Below are 21,441 nucleotides of genomic sequence, written 5' to 3'. Positions count from 1 at the left end.
CATGAATGAATGAATGGAGGGGACAGTGAACGACTGAATGAGTGAGCAGGGGAATGAACCGGTGTGGGAGTGACGGGGGTACAAGCGAATGAGCGTGTGATGGGCAGAATGTGCAGCTGAATGAATTAATGCCCGTGGAAGAAGAATGATTGGTCGGTGAATGAATTATCGTTGGGATGGTGAATTAACTAATAACGTGTGTGGCCAAGCGGGTGCCCGGACGAGGCCCCAGTACTGAAGCCTGGTCCCCGCTGATGGAGGGACGTCAGCCAGGACTTTTTTGGACCCCCGGTGCCTGAATGGAAAAATCAGTGATTTCTTACCGAGATTTAGAGCTGAGACCCTTCCTGCTTTCCTCCGAGCGCCTTGGTGGCTGTGTGAGGCTTCTGGCGCCGCGTGGGCGATGCCATCTCCTCTCTTTGGTCTTTCTTTCTCTACTCTCAGTTCAGGGTCCACCAGGCTGTCCCACTCTTGCTCACGGCCGGTGTCCCTTCCACCTGCTAGCCTGAGTGTCAGCTGCTTTCACGCAGCCGCATGTATTGCGCTCAGTGTATTTCTGGGAGTATGCTTTTGTGCTCCCACTCGTGGGCAGCGTCCCCAGGGGTTCTCCACGCCGAAGGAGTTACCGCCGGCCAGGGTCACATGGCGAGGTCCCGGGAGGAGCAGAGGGCCAGTCAGCAGCACCGGGTCCAGAGCGGGCGCTTAGCAGACGCCTGCGGGATGAGTGTGCCTGCTTCACTGCACCCTCACTAGCATTCGGGGTGGTCATTTTGAAAGGTTTTTTGCTCATTCAGTCCATGCAAACAGATGCTGGTTGTTGAAAGCTGAATTGGTTAGTATTGAGCTCGAAGGTTTCCCAGCACTTTTCAAGAATCCTGTCTCCTGTGTGACTCATTTTAGGATATTCTTCCCCCTTTTTTTCTGTTGGGGATCTTAATGTTTTCTTTCTGTAAATATAAAAAGAGAACATTTTTTTCCACCCAGAGAATTCTGGGGTTTCAAAATTATGATTCAAAGAAGAACAAAGTACTTCCCCCTCAGCCGGCAGAGAAATGGGGTGCATTTCCTGTGACCGCTGAGGAGTTTCACCTTCACAAGTCGCTACATGTTCTTTGGGCGAAAAAACAAGCTACTCCTGGCTGAAGCCAGACCCAGGGCTGCTCCTGGTGAATTCTTTTGCCCAGGTCCATGAAAAAGATAGCAATGCTTTCCCAATTCATTGCCCCCCAAATAAATAATTGATTCACACAAGGGGGAGATTCCGGCCCAGGGAGCGGCCAGCCAGCAGAAGTCAATCTTTGACTTCTCAGCTGCAGGCGTTTCAGTCCAACCAAACGCTGCGTGGGCGCCGCGAGGACTGCCGGGGAGGGCTGCTCTCCGCCGTGCTGAGTGGGCCTGACTCCCCTCGCCCTTCTCCATGCCCCCAGGATCGCCAAAGCCCCTCAGAGTGAGCACCCCCGGACTAGAGGGGGGGGTGCAGGCCTCCTCCTGCCTCTGGGATCCCACCACCATCCTAGCTCCCGCACCCTTCTGGGGGCAGACACACCCAGCCCCGCCCGCCCTGGGCCCTCCAGCCCCGTCCCCCTCACCCTCCGCCTCGTCTTCCAGGTCATCATCATTCAGCCTCAAGTGCAGACGCAGCCCGAGAGCACGGCAGAGTCGCGGCCGCCCACGGAGGAGCCATCTCAGGGAGCTCAGGCCACCAAAAAGAAGAAGGAGGACCGGCCCCCGAGCCAGGAGAACCCCGAGGTGGGTGGCTGCGGGCTGGGGGCCGCCGTAGGACATGGCTGCGCAGGGGGTGGGGACGGGCCTCACTCTGGGATCGCGCGACAAGCCCGGGGCGCAGCCGCCCGGGGCCCTGGGCGCTCCGGGCGGGGACTGGCCCAGAGAGTGGCCATCTCAGCCGTCTCGCGTCACCCGTTTGCTTGCTGAGCAGCCGTGGGGGGCGGCGTCAGCACAGATTCTAGACCAGACTGCCTGGGTTTTGCATCCTCTAGCTGCCTGCTGCCAGTGGTGAGACTGGGGGGCGGGGCGGCGGACGGGGTCCATTTCCTCATCTATGAGGTGGAGGGGTAAGTCTGTCTGCCTTCCTGGCCGCGTTGTTGGGAGGTCTCCCTGAGTCAGAGTCTGCGGGGAGAGGGCCCAGCCCTGCTGTTACCACCATCCCTGTCCTCAGGACCCTCCGTCCGTGGGACAGTGCTGTGGTCCCAAAGCAGCCCTGCTCCTCTCTGCCCACCCGTGCCCCCCTTCTGAAGGCAGCACAGCAGGACCCCGAATGCCTTAAAAGTAAGCTGTTTGTTGAACTTTTGTTCACAGCAAGCGACACCCTCATATTCCTGCGTTTATGCTCAGCCACCCGGGGCCAAAATCAACCCCCTCTGGGCCTTTTTCCATCTGATTGCCCCTGCCTAGCCCCCTTTTCTCTCCCTACCAAACCCTTGTTTATCTTGCAAGATTCCCTTCAGGAATTATCTCCTCCAGGCAGCCTTCCCTGACCACCCACCCCCAGCAGGCAGAAGAGGTCCCTCTGGGCTCCTCCAGCTCCTTAGAATTCTATCAAAGTGCTGCTGTCCAGAAAAATCATTCATCCATTCATCCATCCAGCATGCTTTTGCTCCATGCCAGGCTCTGTGCTGAGGATGGGGACACGGAGATGGGGCTGATGTGGTCAGTCCTGGCCCTAGGGAAGCCCACAGCTACTGGCACACACAGGCATGGCCACTAGGACTTTGAATTTGGGTTAAAAAAAAAGTCAGGTGTCATCAGAGAATTACAAATTCTGAGCTGTGGGAGATCCAGGCAGAGAGAGCGAGCTGTGTTTCTATCTGGAAGGACCGCGCAAGGCTTTACAGAGGAGAGGCATGATTACAGGGACCAGAGGGACGGGTAGGGTGTCCAGCAGAAGGACAAGAGGCGGGGTGATGGCAGGGCCGGTGGAGGGTACCACCCGGGCGTCGCATGGAAGAGAAAAAGGACTCCGCACACCCCAGAAGGTCAGCTGGCCTGTCTGGTCTGTTTGGATCTCGGGTAGCGTGTGTGTGTGTGAGAATTTCTAGACACGGGGTTAAAGAGTGCCGTCGGAGCCTGACCCTGGAAGACCTGCATGTGGGCTGCCAAGATGGAACTTAATTCCTTGGGTAATGACTTGGTTATTAACGTCCTTTGATAGGTCCTAAAAGCCCGCTGGGAATTTGTAGAGTCACCCACTCACTGAGGCTGAAATGGAACCCGTCTCCTCTGTGGCCCCAGGCCCAATTTTGTCTCAAGAGAGACCGTTGGTTCCATTCAGTGGCAACGTATGAGCACCTACTGTGTGCATGGTGGGGCCTGGGGCCAGCTCGCTGCTCAAGCGCCCACGAGCACCCTGCCGTCCTCTCACGGGGCTTGCTGCACCCTTGACATTCGGGAAGGGTTTCTGGGTGGATTCTCTTTGTTCTTTCGAAGTGTATCTTAGTCAATTATTGTGCATTTATACAATTAGTATAATTGCATCTAACTACATAATTAGCGTAAATATGTGTAATGACTTAAATAGAACTTGCAATTATAACATGTCCTGCTGTAAAAGGCCTTCTTAAAGTTGCTTTTAGAAGAGGGTCAGGAGCAGTCTGGCGGCACAGACGCGACTTCTTGTGGCAGCCTTTGGACCCGTTCGTGAAGAATCTATGTCAAAGCACTTGAGGCCACAGCAGCAGCTGCCCCAGGAAGTTCCCCAGATGAGCCAGTCGGAAGCTCAGGGGTCACGGGCTGGGGCTTCGATTTTGGTAAAGAGATGTTAGCTAGTGTTTGTAGGGCTGGGTTGTAACGGTGGCTTCTGGGGCAGTGGCTGGCGAGGTCCTGGTGCCCACACACCCTGCACACATTCAGCATCTTCTGAGCTCACGGCCGCCTGTGAGATGAGCAGGGAGCTGGGCTCAGCCACACGATGGGACAGTGCCCGCCCAAGACGTCGGAGGGACACGGGGCAGGAAGCGCGCTTCTTTGCCGAGCGAGCCTTCCGCGCTCACTGTGCGTTCTCCCCTCTCCCGCGGCCTCGCGGCTGCTCTGCAAGGTGGGCGCGGCAGGAAGGCCAGCGTTCAGCTCACAGACGAGCGGACGGGCTCAGAGAGGCCAGCCGGGTACCTGGTCGCCGGGCTGAGCACTAAGTCCAGACACGTCGCAGGCTCCTGGCCCGGGCCCTGGCGGCTCCCTTCTGTCCCAAACCCCCCGCCCTCTTTAGGACAGAGCCTGGCCTCTTCTGTGCTGCTCACTGTCCTGGCCTCGGGCAGCATCTGACCAAGGTGATTACCCTCAGGTTAACCTGTGCCCCGCAGAGGGGCGGCCGGCACAGGAGTTCAAGCCCTGACACCACCCTTGCCACGGCCTCCTCTCGGGGCGAGACCCGTGCACCCAGATGCTCCTTCCCTGCACGCCGTCCCTGCTGCCCCAGCCCCACCCTGGCTGTCCCTGGGCTCCCAGCCCCGACACGGGTTCCTCCCTGTCTGCGCCCCCTGCAGCTAGAAGGATCTTCCTAAAATTCAGAAATAACCAAGTCCCCTCCACTTCTTGCTTAAAATATTTTTCCAGCTTTATTGAGATATAATTGGCATATAACACTAAGTGTAAGATGTACAGCGTAATGATTAGATACATGTGTATGTTGCAAAATGCCACAGTAATTGTAGTGAACGCAGCCATCACTTCACGTGGTTATTTTTTGTGTGATGAGCACTTTTTAAATTTACAATACAGAATTGTTAACCCTAGTCACAATGCTGCACAGTACTTGTTTAGCGTATAACTGGAAATTTGTATCTTTTGACCACCTTCACCCATTTCCCCCACACCCCACCCCCTGCCACTGCCAACCACCAATCTGTTCTCTGTTGCTATGAGTTCATTCTTTTTTAGATTCCATACATAAGTGAGATCATAGGGTATTTATCTTTCTCTGACTTATTTCACTTAGCATAATGCCCTCAAGTTTCATCCATATCGTCAAAAATGGCACGATTTCCTCGACTTTTTTTTATTGGTCACCCCTCCCTTCCTGAAATCCATCAGAGCAGCCCTCCCCCGCCCCCGGGGTGGCACTTGGACTGGACCTCCCTGCTGCGGACCCACAGCAATGACAGATAAGTGCATGGAGAGACAGTGGTAAGATGCAGCTGAGCATCACCATGTCCTAGAAACGCAAGCAGTGAGAAGGACCCGTGCCCCAGGCCGTGGCCTCCATCTTCAGAATCTGACAAAGGTGACCAGGAGAGAGCGCAGCTCCTGAGGGGCAGTGGGTCCTGAAAGCTCCAGCAGGAGAGGAGCAGGGAGGCCAGCCTGTGCCTGGGGCCACACCTGGGCGGGGAGAGGCCCCCGCGCTTGCAAACTTGCTGTAGGGGAGGGCAAGCCGTAGGGAGAGGGAAGGAAACCTAAAATAAACAGAGAAGAAGTGGTGCTCCGTATGCGTCTGCAGACAGAATCCTAAAACACGTGACACAATGAGATGCTAAGAAGGACACTCAGTAAAACCAGCCCTGGGGACAGATTTCCTCAGGATGAAGCTAACTTTGTGGGAGGCTCATAACAACGGCTTTGAAATGTGTATGTTTCAGATACTCCAGGAAGTTAAAAATAAAGGAATAACATGCACTTGAAATAAATAAGGCATAATGAAGCAAAAAGAAACATGAAAATAAAACATTCATCAGATGGATAAAAATTACTTGAAAATCTGGTAATAAAAAACACCATGATTGGTTAAAAAAAAAAACCTTATTACATTGAACCAAGATAATTAGTGCTTTAAAATATGCTACCAGAGAGAGAGCACAGAGATGCAAAGAAGTAAAACATTATATACGTATATGTGTACATATAGATGTGTGTGTGTACACACAATGCAGTCACCTGAGTTGTGTGTGTGAGGCCTTGCCGAGGGCCAAGGGGCTGCAGGCTGCAGAAGGAGTCAGCCACACATACTGCCTGAGGATTACAAGTCCATGTTCAGAAAGTGCAAAGGGCAGGCAGTGTCTGTGAGCCGCAGTTAGGGTAGACGGGGCCGGGTCAGGCGAAAGCTGGGGCCACATGAGGGAGTGTGGAGAAAGAACACACAGAAGAGGGGGAGTGTCTGGTGCTGGCACGTGTCAGAAAGCACGAGCAAAAACGTCCCTCCTGAAGACGTTCGCAGCTGTGACCTGTGAGGCATTCAGGAGCAGGGAAGAGGCCACAGGCCCTCCTGGACCTTGTCGGGGGACAAGGCGGCTGGTGAAACAGAATCCCACGGAGGCACCGTATGTGAAGAATGGAGTCAATACGGACTCACTGTAAGGAATCATACGAGAAAGAGAGGCGATTCCTACCACACATAAAGAACCCTCACTACCCGCAAAAATCCAGTAGGTTACTACGAATTGAAAGAAAGAAATCAATCAAATGATCACCGCTAAGTAGGCGCCACGATGCTGAAACCCAGGGACTAAGGGAAGGTGGCTGACGGGCCCCAGTACTGGAGAGAAAGAAACGTGAGCAGAAAGCTCTCAGGAGAAAATAATAAAACCGTCACATAAATAAATACGTAACTGGATGAGCACGGGGCACCTGGGCACAGCAGAAGACCTGGTAAGGGACACAGGCAGGCATGAGAATGGTACACAAAACAAAAAGAAAGAATTAAATATTAGGAAGTGTACCTACAAGCAAGCAAAGAAGATACAACAGATGGATGATTGGAGGCTTTGAGAAAGAAAACCGGGATGATGGAGAGGGAGAAACACAGTGAGATTTTCCCACAACCCCCCACAACGTGAACGTGGCTGTAACACGTTAGGACGTTTGCTCCTGCTGCCTCACGTGAGCGTGGACTGAAGTTAACATCTGCGGAGGAGGGGCCGGAGGGAAGGCTGCGTGCAGAACCAGGAGTCCACCGGTACTGGCCCAGACCAGCCTTCCCAGACCAGGCCAGTGAAGCGGGCGTTGGCCCTGGCGGATTCTCAGAAGCCCTGCCACTGCCCGGTCCAGCACAGGCCCCCAGACGTGACACTGAAACCAGGCGCCACCAAACTGCAGCCTGTGCTGGCATCTGTTGGCTGAAGCTTGCTGGACCCCAGAATCCTTGTCTCAGCAGCTCTACAGCCACCTCGATCATTTTTTTTTTAACTTTTATTTTTTTTTTATTTTGGGGAGGAGGTAGTTAAGTATTTATTTGTCTGTTTTATTTTTAGAGGAGGTACTGGGTATGGAGCCCAGGACCCTGTGCATGTTAGGCACGTGCTCCACCGCTGAGCTGGGCCCTCCTGCTCGACCACCTTTGTGAGTCCCATGTCAACGTGCGCGCACGTCTCGGACTGATTTTATGGGCCCCACTTTTCATGCTGTGGTGAAGCCTCCCTGTGTTTTTAAATATAATTTAAGAAAAGTTTACTGAAATAAAAGAAGACTTTCATTTCCATACTGAAAGGACCCATCAGGTCCCAGGGAAAGCTGGTGCCTATACCCGGGGGAATGGTCATCACTGGGTCACAGCCCAGTCAAGTCACTCACTTTTAATGGAAACGAAAGGGTCCTGTAGGCATCCAGACAAAAATAAGCAAGTCATTTTAGAGGAAGAACAACTGGGCTGGCATCTTACTTTTCCACGGCAACATCTGCCCCAGAACCCAGGAGGGCATCGTGGACAAGACCGGGAAGAAAGGCGAGAGAGCTGGGACTTAAGTCCAGCCAGGCTGTCCTTCACGTTAAAAGGCGACAGACTAAGAATTTTAAATCCGCCAAGAACTCAGGAAATGCTGTTCCCATGAGCCATTCACAAAAACACTGCTAGAAACTCAACCCTGGTCAACCACTAGACGATTGGGGTACGTTCGGCACCGACGCTGGGTGCACATCGTGTGTATTTAACTACAGAATAAAACTGGAACAGGATAAGGGTTTCGGGACAGAATGTAAATATTACACGTGTAAGATGACAGTAAATACCAACGTATAAGATTCATCTACGTGAACGGAGAGGGAAGGATGGGGAGAAGGTGGCAGGGGTGAGCTCTCAGATTGTCACGTCTGTAGAGCTGGGACTTTCAGTGACTCAAAGAGTATCATTTAAAGCTGACAAATTGAGAACTATTTTTAACAGCATTGAAGTAAAAATTGGAAAGGAGTAGACAGTTGTTATTTGAGATGATGTAGAAACCCAAGAGAACTGATGGAGAAAGTATCGCAGACACTTGAGAACCTGGCGTTGCCGCGGGTGTGATGTTAACATGCAAACATCAGTAGTCTACAGAAACACGTAGCAGCCTGCTGGATGCTTTCTAGATGGCCCCGTTTGTGATCGCTGCAGAAGGATGGAATGCCTTGAAATGAACGTAAAAATATTCAACGCCCGTTTGAGGAGATGTTTGCAACTCCTGAAGACAGACAGAACAGAGGCATCCCACGGTTTTGGACGCGAAGATGTAATGTTATTAAGCTGTCATTATTCTTTAAGTTAACTTATCATTTTAACATCAGCCCAGTAAATAGACCAACTGATTCTCTCATTCTCAGAATGGCCTAAGATGGTTTCTAAATTTCACAGGAAGAAATAAGCAAGAAGAGGAAGCTCTGAACAGGAAAAGCAGGAAGGGACTCTGATCCTATCATATTACTGTAAAGCCTTGATACTAAAAGTGAGGCCACAGCTCACGAATATATAGGCAGATGTAAGGAACAGAATAGGAAGCAAAAAAAAAAAAACAGACCCAAGTGTGTATGTGTGTGTGTGGGTGTATATATGATATTTTAGTGCATGATTAAGGTAGCTCCTTAAGTCAGTATGAAAAATAGATGGAATTTTCAATAAGTGGTATTGGAACAAATGCGTAGCTGTATGGAATAACATGACTCCACAGACGCCATAAAGACCAGGATGAATTCCAAAGGGATCAAAAATTAAAGAAGTGAAACCATAGATACTAAAATAAAAACATAAGCAACTTGCTTTCTAAACTTGGTCTCTAGCTAAGATGGAAAAATCCAAACACTGCAAAACAAAATACTGATAAATTTTACTACAATTTTTTAAAATGTCTTCATGACCAAAAAAAAAAACCCAAAAACAAAAATTCAAAACACCAAAACCCCCCCAATTCCTTAAGTGTGATCAGTGCACAGTGACTTCCCGACAAAGAGGACAGTGGGGATGGCGGGGTTGGCGGGGAGTGACTCCACAGCACAGACGCCTGACGCCACACCTCAGCCAGGTGATGGGGGCCAACGTCACAGCGATCGGCCACGGTCAAGGCACGGGCCCCGATGGGATGAGATGGAAAGGTCGCTTCACTTCTGTTGGCTTCCCCGTAAAACCCAGCATCCCCGTCTAAGCCCAAGTAAAACATCAGACAGGCCCCAATCAAGGGGCGTGCTGCACGAGTCCTGGTCAGCACTCCTCACGGATGGCCAAGGTCATCAAAAACAAGGGAAGTCTGAGAAACCGTCACAGCCCCGAGGACCTAAGGAGACAGGACGACTGATGGGATGGGGGGTCCTGGGTGGGGTCCCGGGATGGAGAAGGGGCATCAGGTGCACACTAAGGAACCTCAAAACAGAAAAGCCGTGTTAACCCTTCTCCGATTCCTTCCCTCAGAAAATCGCCTTCATGGTAGCGCTGGGCCTGGTTACCACGGAGCACTTGGAGGGTGAGGACCGGGGCCGCGGGGCTGGGCCCGGCCGGTGTGGGGGGCGGGGGGCTCGGGCGCGCGGCCGTCTGCTGAGCTGGCGTCAGACAGGAGCGGCGGGGCTGGGACTCCCGGTCAGATGGCAGCGCCCGAGTGTGACCCACCCTCTGCGAGGGGACGGTGGCGCCCAGGGTTTGCAGGGGCCGCGGGCGGGGTTCCCCGGGGCAGGAAGAGTCCAGTAACGGCTGCACCTGTGCCTCCTCAGAAATCCAGAGCAAGCGCCAGGAGCGCAAGAGGAGGAGCACGGCCAACCCCGCCTACAGCGGCCTCCTGGAGACGGAGGTGAGGGCCTGGCGCTGCGCGGGGCGGGGCGGGGGACGGGGGGCTCCCTCACTTGCCCCTCCTGGGATCAGCAAATAATTCTTTCTGTACCTCCTGAGTTCAGCATCAGGTAAGAGCCAGATGCGGGAGACCAGCATGTCGGTGTGTTCCTCCCACGGGCTGCCCTGGGGCGCGCGGCCTGGAGGCAGGGGGCGGCCAGCTCCCTGATTCTCCCCAACGGCCCCCATGATCAGGCATGAGGTCTGGTCACAGGCAGACCCTGCTCCCCCTGGGCCTCCTGGGACCACTCAGGCCTGACGGTGGAGCCCGGCCAGCTCAGCCCATGCTCCTGATGTGGAGAGGCGGAGGCTGCGAGGCTCAGAGAGAGGGGACTGAGCGAGGCCGGTTCCTTCTCCCGCGCGGGAGGAGCGGGGTGGGAGGAGGGAGAGGAGCGGCCGTAACTCCAGCTGAATTCCCTCCGTGCGGAAACCTGAGAGACGGTGCCTGGCATGCCCAGCTTTGTCTCCCAACCCTCTGTGGCTGGCCCTGCGCCCGGGTCCCCTTCACACGGTGGCACCCCGGCTCCAACACGGCTTCCTCACGGTGGGCAGCGTGCGTGCTCCCCAGATAGCCGAAACTGGGGAAATAGGGCACTGAAGTAGGCGCCAAGGAACTCTCGCCCAATCCAAATCCCATCCAGACCACCCCCCAAGGTCAACTGCAGCCCTACGGGGCGGGGGGGGGGTACGCGATGAGAGTAACCAACTCCAGCCCGTGATGCACTGTCAGGACTTAAGGACGCCTTCCAGGGAGCACCTTGGCCCCTCCCATCCTCACATTCCCAGGGAGGAACTGAATCCGGAATGAAATCTTGCAAATTCAAGTCCAAAATTCTAGGCTAAACTCCAGATGTCACCTCCCAGAAGCCAGCTCGGCGTCGTCTGCCAGCGACCTTTCCCAGATGCTCTGGGGTTTCCTAGGAAAAAGGCCCTAGAACCTTCCCCCAGGATGGAAGCCGTTTCCTGAGGGCCGCAGAGCGGGGCAGCCCTCTGGAGCAGAGCCGCATCTGCAGAGGCCAGCGCTGGCACGTTCCGGGCCGCCAGCTCTGCAGGGCCTAAGGAGGGGCAGGAGAACGACCGCTCGCCTCCCCCGGGGTCTTGGTCAGTCTGGGCCCGTTGCCCCAAATCTGTGGCTCACAAGCTGGGGCTCAGTGGGAGGGAAGGAGGGTGTCCACGGAGCAGGAAGGGCTCGGCCCTGCGACTGCCCTGTGCCTGCGTCGCCCGGCTTCCCAGCCCGCACACGTCCCCGCCGGTGCTCGCCTCCTGCTCGGGGAGCACACCTTTATAGCCGTTCACCTCCTCCCCCATTTTCTGAGCAAGCGTGTCCTGAGACAGTGCCCCCAGCACTGGGCACCGTTGGTACGAGTGTCCCTGAGCTGTTTCCCCACCTCCCCAAGGAGACGGCGTGTTCTCTGTACAGTAAGGGCCCTGTTCCCTTTGCTGTGCTCACTGACGGAGCCATCCCTGCTCTGGGGCAGAGCCGTGACCTCCGAAGTCTGTGGCCATGGCCACAGGTGACCTGATTAGCAATCAGAGCCAACACAAAGCCCTGTGACCTTGAGCCCTGGACACAGATGTCGCCCCCAGAGCAGCCCTTCTGTGAGTCTCTCCCTTGGTCCTGAGCACGGACCTACCACATGAGAGAATGTTTACAGTCTGTCATCCAGGTCTAGAACAATCTTCTTGCCACAGCCAAAGCCATCTCGAACCACCAAGGTCTGAACCCATGGCCTGTGGTTGCCAAAGCCCAGGATGAAAGCCACCTTCTGGAATGTACCAGAACCTTCCATCTACACATGATGCTTTGGGCGCCAAGGCCACTCTGTTGCCAGGGTTCCTGGACCACATGCCAAGAAGTGGGGCCAGTCTGTAACACCCCTCATTTCCCCACCTGACCCAAGAACCGGCTAAGAAAGAAGATGCCGGGGGCAGCCAGATGTCAGCTTTGTTACTCGTTTGCCCCGGTCAGAGATTCCTAACCGTCCTTCCTGAGTGAGGCAGGCGCAGCCCCGGGATGGGCTCCGCGGCCACCTGTGGGGCAGAGCCTCTGCTGGCTTTTGTCCCGGCCAACCCGCCCGTCCCCTCCCCTGCACCCCCGTACCTGTCCCTGGCTCTGCCTCTGGCTGGGCGTGGCCGGCTGGAGCCCAGAGCCCAGCGTGGGGAGCCCGTCTGGGGCGGGGTCACGGCAGCCAAGGAGGGGTCCCCACGATCTGGTGGTTTGGTTTTGTTTTCTGTCCCCTGCAGAGGAAGCGGCTGGCGTCCAACTATCTCAACACGCCCCTGTTCCTCACAGCGAGAGGTAAGGCAGGCGGGGCTGGGCCGGGGCCACCTCCCTCCGCGGCAGCGGGCCTGACCGCCCAGCCTGCCTCGTCCACGGTGGCGGCCACTTACTTGCTCCTGGCGGGCGGCGCGTTCCAGGCACAGGCCCCCGTGCTGTGACCTCCCTGAGCAGGCGTGTGGGCCGGGGCCGCGCACAAGGCCCAGAACCCGGGGCTCCGGGCTGCCCTCTGTCCCACCCCTGAGTGTGGCCTTGAGCAGAGAACCAGGCCACGTGGTGCCAAAGAAACAAGGAGTCCTAAGGGCAGAAGATGACCGCCTGCTTCCTGGGACTCTTGGCGGCTTTCAACACGCCACATTACCGCCCTGGGCCCTGGTTTACTGATCTGTAGAAAATGGGCCCCTAACAGTAACTGCCTCTCTGAGCTGGGACAGTGACACGAGCGGTGAGCGTGACAGCGCTTTGTAAACTGTCGAGCGCTGTGAATGCACGGGAGCCATTCTTCCCACTGGATGGTATGATTTCCAGAAACTGAAAGGAAAACTACTTTTTAATTTTTTTAAAAATTTTTAAAAATAAAAAAAAATTGGGGGGGGTAGGTTATTAGGTTTACTTACTTATTTTCAGAGGAGGTGCTGGGTTTAGAGGAAGTGCTGGGGATTGAACCCAGGACTTTGTGTATGCTGAGCACGCGCTCTACCACGTGAGCCATACCCTCCTCCTGGAAAACTGTGTTTTGTGATCATTAAAACGTGGTTTGGCGTCACTTACTAGAACGTAAGTGAGTGACGGCCCAAAACGAGTTGACAGTAAGTCACTCTGAGGGATCCCTGGAGTGATGTCCCCCCACTGGACAGGACAGCTCGCTGCTGCCGTGTTCTTCAGGGAGCTCGGGGCCACGGTGCACCTCTCCCTTGGCGGGTCCTGACCAAGGCCAGGGCAGAGACCTTTACTCCCATGAGCCCTGGGTGAGAACCCAGGCGTCCCCGGGGGGCCTGTGATACTCCCATCATGCCCTGGGTGAGAGCCCCTTTCACGCTGGACCGCGGACTCCAGTCCTGATCAGTGCTCCTCCCGTGCCCACTAACGTGCTCTCCGCCCTTCTTCCCTGTGCTAGCCAATGAGGACCCCTGCTGGAAGGTACGTGTCCCCTGGTCTCCGCAGCTGGGTGGGGTGGGGCACGCCTTCCGTACGGTCCAGGTTAGTGTCACTCCTGCTGCCCTGGAGTGGAGCTCAGGGCCTCAGGTTCTGTCCTCGGTGCCGAGAGCTTCGTACACCACCAGTCCACTTTCCAGCCTGCCTGGCGATCGGCTCCACCACAGGGCCCAGCCCACAGGCGCAAGCAGGGGCCCTGCTCAGTACTGAGGCCTCAGGGGCCCTGGATGGAAGCAGCTGATGCTGGGCGCCAGCGGGCTCTGTCTGGCCTCGCTGTGTGACCCCAGGCAGAGCCGGCCCTCTCTGGTCCTCATTCCCCACCTGGTGAGGGACTGGGCTTGGGTCTCAGGGTCCCACCCCACACACCCAGATTTTGCGATCATGCGAGAGCCCAGCCCCCCATGCACGCACCATGACCCGGCTTCCCAGGGTTGGCTGGTCCTGACCTCATTTGTGGGCATGGCTTCAGAGTTTATTCACTGTTTCAGTTTTTTTTTTTTGCAAAGTTGCAGATCTAATTCTAAGAGAAATTCCCAGGCCCTCCACGCCAGTGAAGGTCAAGCCACCAAAGAGCAACAGGTGCTGAAACTCCCATTAGGCTGAGCTGCTGGCAGTAATAACCCTGCAGTGTCACAGGTCGGGGCTGCTGGGGCAGCGTTTGTCCACAGCCACCCTGACGCAGCCAGCCCGGCCACGGGGACAGGGGATGCCTGGAGCCCGAGTCCTGCTCTGCAGAGCCCACAGTCCTAGAAGGGCCCTGGCTTTGAGGCAAGAGACCCGGATGCTGCTCCTCCTCCTAGTTTCCAGGCCTGTCCCCACACTGTCATCACCGCCCCCCGCCTGGGTTTATTCCTTTATTTCTTTATTCCTCTCTCCCAGGGCTGCTGAGAAACATTGGCGGAGGAGAGGGTCCCCAGCAGGTCGGGGTGGCAGCTGCCTGGGCCCCCGCCCCCCCAACCCCAGCCCGGCTGACCCGCCTCCACCCTCCCCTCTCTTGCAGAACGAGATCGCCCACGATGAGCGCTGTGCTGCCTGCGGGCGAGGGGCCGACCTGCAGCCCTGCGGCGCCTGCCCGGGGGCCTACCACCTCAGCTGCCTGGACCCGCCCCTCAAGTCAGCGCCCAAGGGCGTGTGGGTGTGTCCCAAGTGTCAGCAGAAGGTACGGGAAGCTGTCGCCCTCACCCTGTCCCTGTACCGCAGGGCCCTCGCCCGGCACAGCATCTGAGGCTGCTCAGGCCGTCTGCACTTCTTGGGTTGCCTCAGCCATGAGCAGAGACGGGGAGGGCTGAGGAGGAGGGAGAAGAGGGGCTGGGGAAGAACAGGCCTTCCCACAGCCCACGTTTGGGACTGGATGATCCACTGTGGAGGGCTGCCCTGTGCACTGTAGTCTGCTCAGCAGCGTCCCTGGCCTCCACCCACTGGATGCCAATAGCATCCCCCATCATGGCCATCTCAGACATCGCTGGGGAGGACCACTGGTGCAGAGTGAGCACAGGTGTCCCTCTGCAGCTGTCTGACTTTCAGTGACTCCAGATTCCCCTGGGTAGAACCAGCCTAGCAACACAAACTGCAAAACTAGTGCCAGTTGACACATTTGATCTCACGGATAACAACCCACAAATGAAAAGCTATCAAATCAGCAAAAAGCAGTAACACTCCCTTCTGGTGGTGATGCAGTGAAGCAGGCACTCTCAAGCACTGCCTTAAAAATTGTACACTTTTTAAACCCAGAGTCTTGCTTTGGGGAATGGAGTCTAGGCAATATAGGCAAAGTTCTGTGCACAGAGAAGCCCCTCAGCCTTTCTTTATTAAAGGGAAAAGCTGGAAACAGACCAGCTTCCCCACAAGGAGTTGGTAAAATAGGTTCTAGCTCTTTACTCTCTGAGATATGTGATCACTGGATTTTTTACAAGGATTTTGTGGTTCTTTTGGAGTTGTTCTCTATGTGAGATCATGTCTTTAAAAAATAAAAATCAAAACCAGGTTTTATAGCTGCTGTGTAGTTCATCAGCTATCTGAGAAAAAACTATGCAGAATAAAAAACCTGGGAGAAAATATTTCCAAGTGTTAATACTGTGCGTGGCTGGGTGAGGGGAAGTATCAGTGTTTTGTTTGTTTAATGCTTTTTAAAAAGTGTGCTTTTCTACAGAATGTATTACTTGTAAAAATCATTGGGGAATCACGTTTATTTCAAAAAAAAAATACTAACGCTTGTGAGTTCCCATCATCCTGGGTTTTGTAGAGACCGAGGGAGACGGTGGGTGCAGTCGGCTGTGTGCCCCTGTGGGGCTGCTCCCGGAGGCCACCAGCCCTGTATTGTGACTGCCTCAGCCGGGGGAGGGGGGGCGGTCACAACTCTTTGAGGGGATGCAGTCCCCAGTTTGTCGCTGGCTTGCCCGGGACTGCTCTGAAGTCCCTGGGACGTGGGAAGAAGACACATGATCATTCGTTCATTTAAGAAGAACTTGCGCCTGCTTCCCACCGGGCACCACGTGGGGACCTGGCGATAAGCAGGTTCCTGCCTCTGGGAGCGAATCCTGTTGAGAGGCCTCTGTGAGACAGACCAGGAGGCAGGTGCAGCCCCAACCCCAGATCACACCAGAACCTACAGCCCAAAGAGCTCGTGCCTCCCCGAGGGCGAGCCAGGGTGGGGCGGGCCCCAGGCTGTCCACTTGTTCAGCTCCCCATCTGCCCTCCAGGCCTTAAAGAAAGACGAAGGTGTGCCCTGGACCGGGATGCTGGCCATCGTGCACTCCTACGTGACCCACAAGACAGGTAAGACAGCCTTGGGAAGTGGGAGGGGGCACTGACTCCCCTCTGTCCCACCTGCCCCCAGGCCTCTCGGCTCACCCGGGGCCCATCGGAGGCTGTTCTGAGCCAAAGCTCTGAAAAGGGGGACCCTGGGACTAGTCCTGTGTGCAGGGCGGTTGCTGCGGGGTTGGAATTCCAGTCCCTGTTCATCCGGCAAGAGCCGCTGGCTCCTGCAGGAGGCCGTAGCCAGAATGGTCTATAGGCGGGGGCCTAGGATTCTCTCTGCTTCTCCTGCTCAACCACAGCCCAGCCCCTGCTTACCTGCCGCTCCTGGGGGGGCATGGCCTTCTCTTCCCCAGTCAAGGAAGAGGAGAAGCAGAAGCTGCTGCAGAGGGGCAGTGAGCTGCAGAGTGAGCACCAGCAGCTGGAGGAGCGGGACCGGCGCCTGGCCTCAGCGGTGAAGGTGTGTGGTGTGGGTGGTGGGGGATCTGCCTTCAGAACCACGAGACCTAGATCCAAAGCTTCACTGTCCGCTTACCGAGGCCCCAGGAGAAAACAGACTCGCCAGCATCACTCAGCCAGTCAGCAGGTGCAGAAGGCAGCTCTGTGACTCATTCCACAAATAGTTATCAAGCAGCTGAGCATCTGGCTCTGCTCCTTCTCAGCTCTGGGACCTCAGCAAGGCCCTGACTGCTTCTGAACCTCAGCTTCTTGTATAAAGTGAACGCGATGATTTCTCCTCTGCAGAGTGGTGATCAGCAAGATGAGGGTGGTGGTGGTGACGGTGGTGATTTTGATGATTATGTTAATGATGGCGACGTGATCGTGATGGTGGTGATGATGGTGATGATACTGATGGTGACGATGATACTGATGGTGGTGATGACATTGATGATGGTGATGATATTGATGATGGTGGTGATGGTGATGGTGGTGGTGATGGTGATGGAGGTGGTGATGGTTATGATGGTGGTGGTGATAAAGGTGTGCATGATGATGGTGATGGTGACGATGGTTGTGATGAGGATGATGATGGTGGTGATGTTGATGGTGGTGATGATGATGGTGGTGGTGGTGATATTGCCAACAGCAGTGTCAGGTCCTGGTAAAACCCTTTAAATGCAGTATCTCATTTAATCCTCTCAATAACATGATTATTCCTCTCTCAGTGGTTTGGACACGGTCTCAGGGAGTTTCAGTTACCTGTCCAAGCAGCAGATGAGTGAAACTCTCACTTGAGGCATCGGCCCTTACCACTTTCCTGTGCCACCATGATATATACAAAAGCTAGCAAAAGCCACGAACACAGCAGGCAGGAGACAGAGTGGGAAGCCGGCCAGGGATCGGAAGGTCTTCCACAGCTGCTGCTGCTGAGCCCAAACAGGCTGTGAGCTTCCTCCAGCAGGAGGAGAGAGAGATGGGGTCTGCTCGGCAGTGTCACAAGCACGAGGGAGAACTTTCCCACATTCCCACACACGCACACCATCTCCAGCCCTCGACTGTAAAACAAGTATCTCCTGTGGGTCTGGCTGCTGTTTAATTCCACTTTTGCTGCTGCCTGGTGTATGTGAGGCCCTCTTCATGGTTTCCTGAAGGCCTCTGCAATAGAAGGGAGGGGCTTTGGGAGAAGGGGCTGAGGGGTGGCTGTCGCAGGACACCTGCCTAGCTGAATTCTGAGACCCTACTCTCTGACTCCTTGCCCCCGACAGAAATGCCTGGAGCTGAAGACGAGCCTGCTGGCCCGGCAGAGGGGCACCCAGTCATCCTTGGACCGCCTGCGGGCCCTCCTGAGACTGATACAGGGCGAGCAGATGCTCCAGGTCACCATGACAACCACCAGCCCCGCCCCACTGCTGGCTGGGCCCTGGACCAAGCCCTCAGCAGCCGCCATGCACTCTGCCCTCCAGCATCCCCAGGGGCACAACTGACCCCAAGGGACCCATCTTCACACCCACGGAAAGTCACTGGGACCTTGCTCACAAGACCTGAGGGTTCTGTCAGCCTTAATTCATAAACACTATGAATTGCAGACAAAAATAAAACCAGACAGAGACAGAGGAGCGAAGGGAGAAGGAGCTGGATGAGAAGCCTAGAGCCTGGACGGGTGGGGATGGAGTCCGACACCCATCACGTTCAGACGGGACGCCCAGGAGCCAGGTGGGGGCATACAGTTAGCTCCTGGCTATTGGGGGGCTGCCAAGGCCTCCGGCTTCTGGGCACAGGTGTCTCCTCGGCTTTGTGCCACCCCCGCAGGAGAAAGAGGGCTGAGGCCCCGGAGGGGCCAGGAGGACTGTGCAGCCCAGGCCCCAGGAGGAAGGCCCGGGGGTCCTGCGGGCGGGGAGCTGGGGCACAACGTAGCTGAGCAGTAGAGGTAGCTGGGGCGAGAGTGGGTAGCAGATCTAGGTAGAAGCCGCCGCCCTCCCTCACGGGGCCCGCTGGGCGCGAGCCAGGCCCGGCCCCCGCCTCCCAGACGCCCCTGCCCCGCTGTCAGTGTTGCCGTTCCGACCCGCAGCTGTTTAACGTGAAGGAGGCGCCTGGGGGGATGCCAGGCTCCGCCGCCGCGTCTTGAGAGCCCTGGCTGCCCGCCTCCTTCCTCTGCTGACTCTGGGACCTGTTCTGCTCTCGCTGTCTTTTTCTCATGGAGTTTTGGGGCAAGAGGGAGCTGCAGCCGTGCCGTGGAGGCGTTTGGTGGGTTTTCTATTTTGGGTTGAATCGTTCAACTTCCGACCGAAGCCTTTTGTCTTCTCCCTTCGAAGAGCCGATAAAGTCTCCCACTCCTCTTGTCTTGCCAGTACAGACACTATGCCAAAAAGAAACTTTACATTTTTGTATGGTGTTTTTATCGTGAGATAGTTAATGTGAAGGGGACACTTGCTACCTTCTTTTTCTGCTCCCAGTGGTCTCTGCTGCCAGGGACCAACGGGAAACCCCTCGGGGGCGGGGTGCTGCCAAACTGGACGGATCCAGAGGGGTTTGAAGAAGTGGGGTGAGGGCTGGGGAGAAGGGAGGGGTGGCCTTGGGAGACCGGAGAGGCCCTCTTCCTGCCGTCTCCCCCCCCCCCCCCGAGAGCCGAGGGTGCCCGCCAGCTTACAAGCTGCGGGCTCGTCACACCCTCAGCTTCTCCAGTCCCCAGGGACTTAGCACAACAGGATGAGCATCTGGGAGCCACAGGGCTCCCACCCCCAGCATATCACACGGTGCCACATTGCGCTGAACACACGTGTGCGTGTGCATACGTGGCCCCCGACACGCACGCACACACGCTGCCAGGTGCAGAGCAAGGAGGCTGGCCGGAATCCCACAGACTGCCATGGTCCCTCCTGTCATTTTCACGACTCCGGGAGAAACTGTGCTGTACGATACAGATCTATTTTAATACACTCAACACTGGGTTGAACAAGATTTTTATATTCTTTTATTGATGAACAAAGCGAACTGTGAGACACATGTCTTATATATTGGTTACTCGAGATGCCAATTATGCATTACTGCGTGGCTTGCAATGTAAATGTCTTCAGGTTCCTTTTCTGTTGGTTTGTTTTTCTTCTTGGATGGAGTGAATTAAATTTTTTAAAAATGTACTGGGAGGATATGAAAGGTTGGACCCAGGAGGGGTAGCTGCCGATGTGTCTTGAGACTTAGTTTTTTGGACCGAGGAGGACCGTCCAATGGATAGTGAGGATAGAGAAAAAGTGTTTGTCTTAAATATGCTGATGTAGTTTCCCTTCTGTACGATGCATTAAACTCGATGGATGATTTCAAAGTCCTGCGGTTTGTTTCCTTGCCTTCGTCGGAAAAACCTCTGGGAGCACATGGGGCAGGGAGGTGGAAATCGGAGAGGCTGAAAATCAGCGTTCTGCCCTCGCCCCACCCTGACAGAGGGAGGGAGGTGGGGGAGGCTCTCAGGCGCCTTCCATGCACTGGTCCCCTTAGGAGGTGGCATGTGCACCTGTTAGGACCAGGATTGATGGTCACAAGTAACAGAAACTCAGGCCAGGTGCCATGTCCACACCCTCCCTCCCTCCCTCCCTCTCAGCATCAACATCCTCGCCTTCTCTGCCTCCCAGGCAGCCTGGCAGCGAGGTTAGCCAAAACTGCCCCGGGGCTTAGCCAGACTGGGAAGCCAGCCTCCCTGCACCCCTGCTCCAGACGTACAGAGGCCTCTGGTCGGCCCAGCTGGGCGAGGCCCCCACTGCTGGACAGTCAGCTGTGGCCAGGGAATGGGACAGACTATAAAGTGGAGCCCCGCCACAGGGGTCTGCCACAGCACCGTCCTGTCCCCAACTGGCCCAGGGTCACGGAGATGGACCCCTCCAGTTTCTCTTCTGCCTAATCGCTGAGTGCCGGGGGGCCCACCTCTCCTGAATTCTTGCTGGCCTGGTCCAGCCTCTGGGCTTTCTGTCTCTGTGCTGGTGGCTCCTCAACCTCCATCTCCAGCCCACACCTCTGCCAGGGACCCCCTCGCTGTGTATATCCGGCTGCCCGTGGCCAGCCCCACTGATGTCGGCAGGTATCTCAGATGGCTTGGTCTCCCGCAGCCCCTCCTGCACCTTCCCCATTGCGGGGGGAGTCAGCCTTCCTGATACGCAGGCCAGCACCTCTGCAGTCACCCTTCACTCCTCCCGCCTGGTCATCGGCAATCTGTCAGCTGCATCCTCGGACCATTCACAGGATGTGCCTGTATCTCACCACCCACACCAACATCACCTTGATCTCAGCCATGATCTCACCTGGATTACTGCCACCACTGCCTGAACATAGGCAGCCCCATTCATGTGGGCAGTGTGATAGCCCCTCTGTTAAAATCCTGCTGTCACTCCTGCTTAGCAAAAGCTGAAGTCCTCAAGGCCATAGGCACTGCACATCTGGCCCCTTCAGCTTCCCTTCCTGCTCTTCTCACTTTCATGGCTCTCTCCCAGCCACGTGGCCTCCTTGTGCTTCCTGGAACCCATGAGGCCTGCTCCTGCCACAGGGCCTTTGCACAGGCTGTGCTTGCATTTGCATGTTCTTCTCCAGCCGTCTTCCCTGCTGGCTCCCCCACTTGCTTGGGAACTTGACCACAGTCCCCTCAGTGCAGCTGTCCCAGGCACTCTCAGCAAGACAGCATTTCCTCTCCTTCCTTGCTCCATTCGATTCCTTTAGGTTTTCATAACTTACTATGAGTCACCTTTTTATGGTTTTGTCCACTTCACAAAGGCAGGGAATTTGAGATTAAAGTGTCAGCAGGGCTGGATCCTCCTGAGGCTGTGGGGGA

At 55.6% G+C, this 21,441-nt stretch overlaps 1 protein-coding gene across 3 annotated transcripts in view; it reads left to right on the top strand.

Moving 5' to 3' along the window:
• Positions 1–18,247, top strand: part of PHF21B (PHD finger protein 21B) — an 83,103-nt gene extending 64,856 nt beyond the window's left edge. For all 3 annotated transcript variants that reach the window (XM_072973675.1, XM_072973676.1, XM_072973677.1), the window contains 9 exons: positions 1,609–1,749; positions 9,593–9,644; positions 9,889–9,965; positions 12,248–12,302; positions 13,399–13,421; positions 14,437–14,595; positions 16,136–16,211; positions 16,547–16,650; positions 17,897–18,247. In XM_072973675.1, the coding sequence (XP_072829776.1) occupies positions 1,609–1,749; positions 9,593–9,644; positions 9,889–9,965; positions 12,248–12,302; positions 13,399–13,421; positions 14,437–14,595; positions 16,136–16,211; positions 16,547–16,650; positions 17,897–18,115 (906 nt within the window). In that variant the 3' untranslated portion in view covers positions 18,116–18,247. The remainder of the gene's footprint in view (positions 1–1,608; positions 1,750–9,592; positions 9,645–9,888; positions 9,966–12,247; positions 12,303–13,398; positions 13,422–14,436; positions 14,596–16,135; positions 16,212–16,546; positions 16,651–17,896) is intronic.
• Positions 18,248–21,441: the final 3,194 nt, after the last annotated feature.

Source organism: Vicugna pacos, chromosome 12 (genome assembly GCF_048564905.1).
Source record: "Vicugna pacos chromosome 12, VicPac4, whole genome shotgun sequence".
NCBI lineage: Eukaryota > Metazoa > Chordata > Mammalia > Artiodactyla > Camelidae > Vicugna > Vicugna pacos.
This window is presented reverse-complemented; position numbering and strand designations above follow the sequence as displayed.